This window comes from Neopelma chrysocephalum, unplaced genomic scaffold, assembly GCF_003984885.1.
Source record: "Neopelma chrysocephalum unplaced genomic scaffold, ASM398488v2 Primary Assembly neopelma1_23b, whole genome shotgun sequence".
NCBI classification, from domain to species: domain Eukaryota; kingdom Metazoa; phylum Chordata; class Aves; order Passeriformes; family Pipridae; genus Neopelma; species Neopelma chrysocephalum.
In genome coordinates, this window is record NW_020897692.1 from 5,500,200 (window position 1) to 5,508,069 (window position 7,870).

At 41.5% G+C, this 7,870-nt stretch overlaps 1 protein-coding gene across 1 annotated transcript in view; it reads right to left on the bottom strand.

Moving 5' to 3' along the window:
• The window catches only part of GJA10 (gap junction protein alpha 10), a 1,925-nt gene extending 967 nt beyond the window's left edge, over nt 1-958 (bottom strand). The window contains exon 1 of the mRNA XM_027698297.1: nt 15-958. Coding sequence (XP_027554098.1) covers nt 15-937 — 923 coding nt within the window. The 5' untranslated portion in view covers nt 938-958. The remainder of the gene's footprint in view (nt 1-14) is intronic.
• Nucleotides 959-7,870: the final 6,912 nt, after the last annotated feature.

Consider the following 7,870-nt stretch of genomic DNA (forward strand, 5'->3'; position numbering starts at 1 on the left):
CCCCCCGGAGCTGCCCGCGGTGCTGCCGGGCCGGCGGCGGGCCGGGGGCGCCGGGCGCGGGCGGCGGTGGCGGGAGCGGGGCGGGCGTGGGGCGCGGCGGGGCCGCGTTGCTGGCCAGGCAGGGCGGCGACGGCACCACGGAGCTCTTCTTGGAGTTGTACAGGCTGGGATCCTCCTCGGCGAGGCCTGCCGGCCACTGCGGCTGCCCGCAGAGGCTCTTCTGGATCTTCTTGAGTCCCAGGTGGGCAATTTCTAGGATGTTGAGGAAGAGGGAGACGGCGGCGATGCTGTTCATGAAAACCATAAAGATGGTCTTCTCTGTGGGTCGGGACACAAAACAATCCACCGTGTTAGGGCATGGGGGCCGAGTGCATTTGTAAAGGGGGGACATGTGAAACCCATATAAAAGATACTGACCTATCATAAAGCCCACTTCAACCACCGACCGGGTCAGGATATGTAGGATATAGGTGCGCAGCAGGGACCCTCTCAGAGGTGCCTTATTCACTTTCTTCTGTTCCTCCAGCTTACGCAGTTCTCTCTCCACTCTCCTGTGTTCCTCGAGCATGGGCTCCAGGTCTTCCAGCTGAGCCCGCAGGTGGGCTTTCCTGTTCTGTCGCTCTTTCTCAAGTGCCCTTAACCTGTAGAGTGCATGGCCCATGTACACTAATGATGGGGAGGAGACAAATATGATCTGTAGAACCCAGTATCTGATCAAAGAGATGGGAAAGGCTTTGTCATAACAGATGTTGTTGCAGCCAGGTTGCTCTGTGTTGCAGATGAACTCGGACTGCTCGTCATCCCAGACATCTTCAGCAGCCACTCCCAGCACCAGCATCCGGAATATGAACAGGATTGTGAGCCAGATTTTGCCAACTATGGTGGAGTGGATGTGCACTTCTTCTAGGATGCTGCCCAACAGGTTCCAGTCCCCCATGGTCAGAAGTTCATTTCTGAAACAAACAAAAAAAAGGTATTTTTATACAATGATGGTTTTCTTTTGGGAATGTCCCATTTAAGTTTGTTTTGTTTCATTTTGTTTTAATAATGATCTTTCATATACATTCTTTTGATAGTAAGAGAATTCTTAGAATTTCATAATTATTTTCTACTTACTGGGTCTACAAATTAGTTCAGACTTCATGATTATTGGTCAAAGATGCAAATATGAGATGATTTTAAGATTAAGAGAGATTGATTTCACCTGTAAGCCACACTGCTTGTAATTGCCCACAGTTTTACACTATTTTCTTCCCACTAGAAAAGAAGACAAAGACAATTTCTTTCCCAATTTGCAAATCGTCTGCCAAATACAGTTTAATTCTATACCCACTCCATTCCACATTGACTGTGGCTTTGCCACAGTGTTGCCATAATATATAATGCTCATGACTTTCATTTCTTGGATAAAGTTTTGAGAAGTATCCTATAACTGTGACTAAAAAAAAAAAAGTTTCATTTTTTACCCCAAGGTAGTAGCATTATTAGTGCCATCCATCCAATATCTTCCCATCTACCAAGGTAGCAGTTCACAAGTTTCTCTCTTGGCTTCCTAAAACTACAAATCCATTGCTGATTTACACATAGCTGTACATTTGTAGTTCTAGGATAATATAAATGAGTGCTTTTACGATTAATACTTTTAATTTTATGCATAAAGTTTTACTGAACCACCAAGACTTTGTCTTAATTATTAATTTCAATATATAAGATAAAAAAATCAGGGATTACACAGTGGAGGGATATGGAGGTTTTTAGCTGTGAGTGTCCAATGATCTTTTTAACTACCTCTTTCCCAGGATTTCTTTGATTTACCAGGAAATTGATCTACATTCTGCTACCAAGCTGCTGCTTTGGGAACTATTTAGGAGCTTCAAGTAAGGTAAGGAATTTAAAGGTAGGGTATTTGACTGTTTATTTGTGAATATACTGCATATTTGGTGTTGTGTCCCCATATTTTTTTCTGCTAATTTGTCAATAAATTATTGAAAGCATCTGGGATCATATCTACCTTAGGGTTTGCACTTAAATTTTTTATGCTACTGTACTTTCAAAACTTCCCAAGTTCCACTAAACTACAGCCTTTAGTAAAGTGCAATTTCTGAGCTTTTTTTTTTTTTTTTTGAGTGTGGTTGGTTGACATGCCCAAAATCTTACACAAATTTAAATGATAGCATAGCTGGGTGATATCACCATTATCGGTATGGCTTGGTTACGGTTTATGATATGATCTCAGGTAGTACAATTCTGCTTTGAGGCTGTATTTATCCATAATGCAAGTAAAGTTTTCCAGTTGTAATCAGCATTCTCAGCATAGGCATCCCACAGACTTTATTATTACGTCTGGCATTTATTTTTTCTCTGCAATGTGAATTTGCACAATCAACTTTCCTTTTTACATACATAACTACTTAAGGAAACCTAGTTAGTCAAGTAATTTCTTAGGTGCTGTGACACACACTTAGAATACCTTGTTTCCCCACTCCTTCCCTCCCATGTATATCACTGAAATAAGACACATGAGAAAAAAAGTCAGCAATAATTATTGTCGTCTATTTTCCTCATCTTTAAATAACAATATCAAATCTTTCTTCTTATTTCGTATGGATTTTATTCAGAGCAGATATCAAATTATTGCAATGTCATTGTCTGGGTGGGTGCAAAGATGTTAATCTGTCAATTGGTTTGTTGGAAAATGTTACATCTCAAGCTATCCATGTCGAACCTGTTTTTCCAAGCTTGGAAGTGCTGATACAGAACATTTGATCTTCAGTAAAGGGAAAAGTAGAGGTTTACACAGAGCAAGCTCCCAGATCCAGAGTACTAAAGAGGTCGAGTACAAGCGGGTGACACTTGCCGGTTGCTCTGTCCTACTTCCCCTGAAAGGTGACTGAATGATGGCAATGCAACAGTTAAGCAAAGGAGCTTTGGGTATATTTGCTGCCCTGCAAATGGCTGATAAATCACTGAAATTGATAGATTCAGCAAAAAATCCTAACACCAAACAACAAAAACCCAAGTGTGATGTTAAAATGTAAATGCAGGAATAAAATGGGAAGGGAGACTTGTGTTAATCCCAAAGATGAAATGCTAGCATTCCTCTAGCAGTAGGAACTGTCATTGTCTGTTTTGGAGGAGAAAGTGAATGTAACCCTTCAGGACAAGAGAGGAGTATAAACATATCACTCTGGCTTTACAGACGCTTGTTTCTCAAGTTGTTTCTACCAGTATTTAAACAACTCTGTCCTCACCTTTCCTTTACGAAAGTCGACACAAGACAGTAATTGTAGGAGTGGTGTAATTCACCCTGTAAGTGAGTTTATTATACCAGGTCACTTTCCCTCAACTCACTGGTAGAAATGCAGTACAAATACAGACACAGTGAACATTGCGTATGAAGTAAAGAAGTTAGTTTAAAGCCACAAAACCCGGAGTTTCTAAGAAATGAGTCCAAACTGCTTTACAACCTTGTCATAGCAATGTGCTTCCAATTTTATCATTTTTTTCCCTTCCCTGTTCTTAATTGAATTCTATATAACAGAGTAATTTCAGTTTACCGTCAGAGAGTAATTTCAAATATGATTGATATCATTATATTCAGTTCATTAGTAAACTAGAAATTCTAGTATTCTAGTACTACAAGGCTATTCTAAACTATTAGCCTTGTAGACTAATAATATACCATTTTTAATATAGATAGTACACATAGATAGTACATACCTGAGATATTTCTTATACCATCTGACAACCTTTGTGACTGCCCAAGTAGTTTTATATGGTTGTTTCAAACAATAAAAATTTATCCATGTAATTGGTTGGAATCAGATGAAAATCTAACATTTCACTTAGGTGAAATTTCTTTATTTCTCAATTTTGTTACTTCTTTAAAGTTCATCTGATTATTTGCCACTATTCAAATCACTTCTATACTAAATTTATGCCAGGTTTTCATCAGTTGTGGTTGGAAAAAGCAGAGTTAAAGGTTTTGTCAGATAAAGTTAAATGTTAAGATGCAACTACTTAATGGCTGAATTTGCACTGATTCAAGTCTGACGGGACCTGCTTGCTCCGTACTGCCCTAGGAAGAATTATTTTTCTGCCACTTACCTTAGGATAAAGCCCTTGGTTAGTCTCTTGGAGCATTGCAGAAGGAGCATGCAGCACTGCTTGTTATGTCTCAGAGACCTTTCTTTGATAGTGCTAGGACACTTTTTTACCCCAAAAGCCAAAGCATAGATGTTGAATGGACTTCTCAGTTCTATGTAGCTGGATGCCAAGATTGCTCTGTCTAAACTATTCATGCACGGTTTAAAAATCATCAGATGATTGGATGGTGCCTCTAGCCAAAATTATCATGCAATTATTCTAGTCAGTGGCATCTAACAAAGCCATTCCCCCAAGGCTCAATCTGGATGTCAGTAGTTTGTTAAGTCCCTATGCCTGGTTTTAGTCAGTTCTTCAAACTTTACACTTCCATCCAACTCCCAAATGAAATTTTATTTGTAAAATGGCTGAATAGTCAGCCTTTACAGTACAATAGAGTCTTACATTTTCTTTACATTCCATTAGTTTTGCTTTGAATCAATGCTCAAAGATCGATCGGTCATGTCCGATTTCATACTCTGTTGCCTGGTGAGTTAATTTAGGATGTGTTAGACTGAGTCCTTGCAAATGGAGGCCACAGGAACCGAGACTCAAGTCTTCAGTTAGAAACACAGGTTTTCAGCACAGTAACCCTTCTTCAGCTGGGTTAAAGAGCTACCCACAAGGCCATTAAGAACTGGTACCTATGAGGGACAAGGCTTAAAAATGGAAGGTGAGAAGCCAAAATGGGATTTGGTGAGAAATCAGGGCCACAAGAGCTGAGGTTCTGATACTTAGAGCTTCTGCTACCTAGTGGTGCCCATACCTAAATTTTATGGGATTCCCAAATATTCATTTTTTTCCTCTCTTGCTCTGGGTTTTCTGGCTCTTTTCTTCCATCTTATAAGGCACATAACTGATTTCCATTTCAGATTCTTATCCCTGAAGATAATGCCACTAATCAGTGTCCAGTTCTCAAAAGACAGCAGCCCCACATCTTCTTTGGAATTATCTCTGATTGATGCACTATCACATCCTTCTCTCTCGGACAAGTCCTGTTTGAATATGCCTTCAGAGCCTTGCCCTGCAGCAGATGAGGTGACTACCTCTAGCCTCAGCCTAATGCAAGAGATGTGTGGTTTATGCACACATTACAAATGCTTTAGGGGCAGTAGGGCTACACTTTCTACTCTTGAGAGGCAGGTTAATATTAATCTGAAACACTCAGAACTCCACAAGCCTTTCTCATCCATATACTCTCATGTACCTGTCACTGGCATTTCATTTTCATGCCTCTTCTTTCCAAATCTGGTCACCAAGTCCTTAAGGCTTTTCTTTGCTGCGTCAACTGTCTTGGACCTTTGACTCAGGCCTGGGTGCTCTATGCTGCCTCACCAGAAGGTGTTGTTGACCTGACATCTCCAGCAGCTTCCACAGTGTTTCTCAGGAACACCCTCTTCACCTCTGCTCTCTCTCTTGCTATAAGCATCTGCCATAGATGAAATCAGCTTACAGCGTAAATGCTAGCAGGCAGCATGTATGGATATGTTGGGAGGGAATATCCTGGAGAACAGAGAGACAGGAGCTTGGCCAGTGGCACCTGGAATGGGCAGCAGTGAGCAGCAGCACAGTGGGAACCAGCATATCTTCATGCCTGACCTTCCTGGACCACAAGTGACCTCCCTGGTGGTAAGTAGAGATCCAGGGAACGTAGTGCTGGGGCAGGAGCTGGTCACAACCAAAGAGGGTGAAAGCTTTAATCTTGCTTTCTTGGTTCTTCCATAAGCCCTAGTATGCAAATCCGGTATGGGGTATTTACTCTACATTGCCTGTGACAGCAGGATTCTGCACCTGGGGATGGGGCAACCCTGGATGTACATACAGACTGGGCAACATGAAGTTGGAGAGCAGCACCACAGAAAGGGACCTGTGAGTTCTGCTCGACAGAAAGCTAAATATGAGTCAGCAGTGCCCTGGCAGTCAGGAGGGCCAACTCTGTCCTGGGAGGAATCAGGCAAAGCATCACCAGTTGGTTGAGGGAGGGGATTGTACTGCTTTGCTTTGCACTGGTGCGGCTTCCCCTTGAATGTTGTGTTCAGTTTTGGGTACCACAATATTAAAAAGACATTAAGCTATTAGAGAGTGTCTAAAGGAGGGCCACGAGGATAGTGAAGGGTTGGGAGGGGAAGCCTTATGAAGAGTGGCTGAGGTCACTTGGTTTGTTCAGTCTGCAGGAGACTGAGGGGAGACCTCATCACAGCCAACAACTTCCTCACAAGGGGAAGCAGAGGGGAAGGTACCGATCTCTTCACTGTGGTGACCAGTGTGGTGACCTGAGGGAATGGCATGAAGCTGTGTCAGGGGTGGTTTATGCCGGATATTAGGAATATGTTCTTCACTCAGAAGGTGGTTGGGCATTGGAACAGGCTCTCCAGGGAAGTGGTCACAGCACCAAGCCTGACAGAGTTCAATAAGCATTTGGACAACGCTCTCACCACATCATGGAATTCTTGGGGCTGTCCTGTGCTGGGCCAGGAGTTGGATTCCTTGTGGGTCCTTTCCAACTCAGGATATTCTATGATTCAAAATTATAAGTGGTGGCTAGTACAAAATAAGTTCTTAAAACATTAGGTCCAAATAGTTTTTATAGCATTGCAGCTTTTCATATTCTTGTCAGGGATTCACACATTTGAAAACCAGAAAAGGATATACGTGGGAACCAATAGTAACCTTGTAACACAGTAGCATTTCCTTATACTAATACATTACTATTCTGATATTCACAACAGTTAACAGTACAGGGTCAAAACTACCTCAAAGCGTATGTGCTTTCTGCTGTCTCACTGAAGCCAATGGATGTGGAAGAGTGAGCTGTACAACAGGATGCAGCCAAAGCAATTCAGGTATAGGCATACTAAAATGCCAGGATGAAACTACAGAATTTTACTATCTTTAGCCTAAACCACTCTATGTACAGTGTAGCCTGTCTAGAAACACCTTGGCCTATTAAAAAAGTCACCTCACTTGAACTTGCCCATTTTTCCATTTTACTACAGATGAACATTACTGTTACTACAGGTACTAACTTGCTCCTTCTGCAGTCTACACCAGGAAGGATAGCTGCAATTTTGGACAGGACTAATTATCAAAGACCACTTAATTAATTAAATTACATAATTAATTTAATAATATGGATAACTATGTCCCAGTTCACAAATTCAAACCACGGCCTCTTTAGTTTAACAAGAGCTGTGCAACTTCCTTTCTGTTACAGTATTTCTCTATTTTAATTCCCCATATCCTCTCTTGTGATTCAGATGGGTTTACTTTTGGTGGCACAGCACAGTACTTTCAAACTCTGATGGGAGAGGCTGTGCCAGCCACCACTGAAACTTTATTCATCTTTCCTATCAAAGCCAATTTTGCTCCTGAAACAGCTCCTGCCCGATTTAATAGATTCTTCTAAGAAATCCTTAAACCTGTTTCTTGGCAGGCTTTATTACTGCTGCCTCTCTTCACAAAGACAAATTACTAAAGATTATTCTGCAGCTGATTTTAGAGTGAAGACAGTTAGAGGAAAGCCTTAATAGAAATAGCTACAGGTTGCTGGATTGACACCTAAGAGAAGTGCCCTTAATTAAGACAACTGTTGTATGTACAACATTAGCTGCCAACAGACTTTGCCTTAGAGAGAATCCTTCCAACTTCAATACCCAGAGCTCTATCATTTCACTATTATGCACATCTTCATAAACCCTGCTATCTGAATTTCCACTCTGGAAAAGTT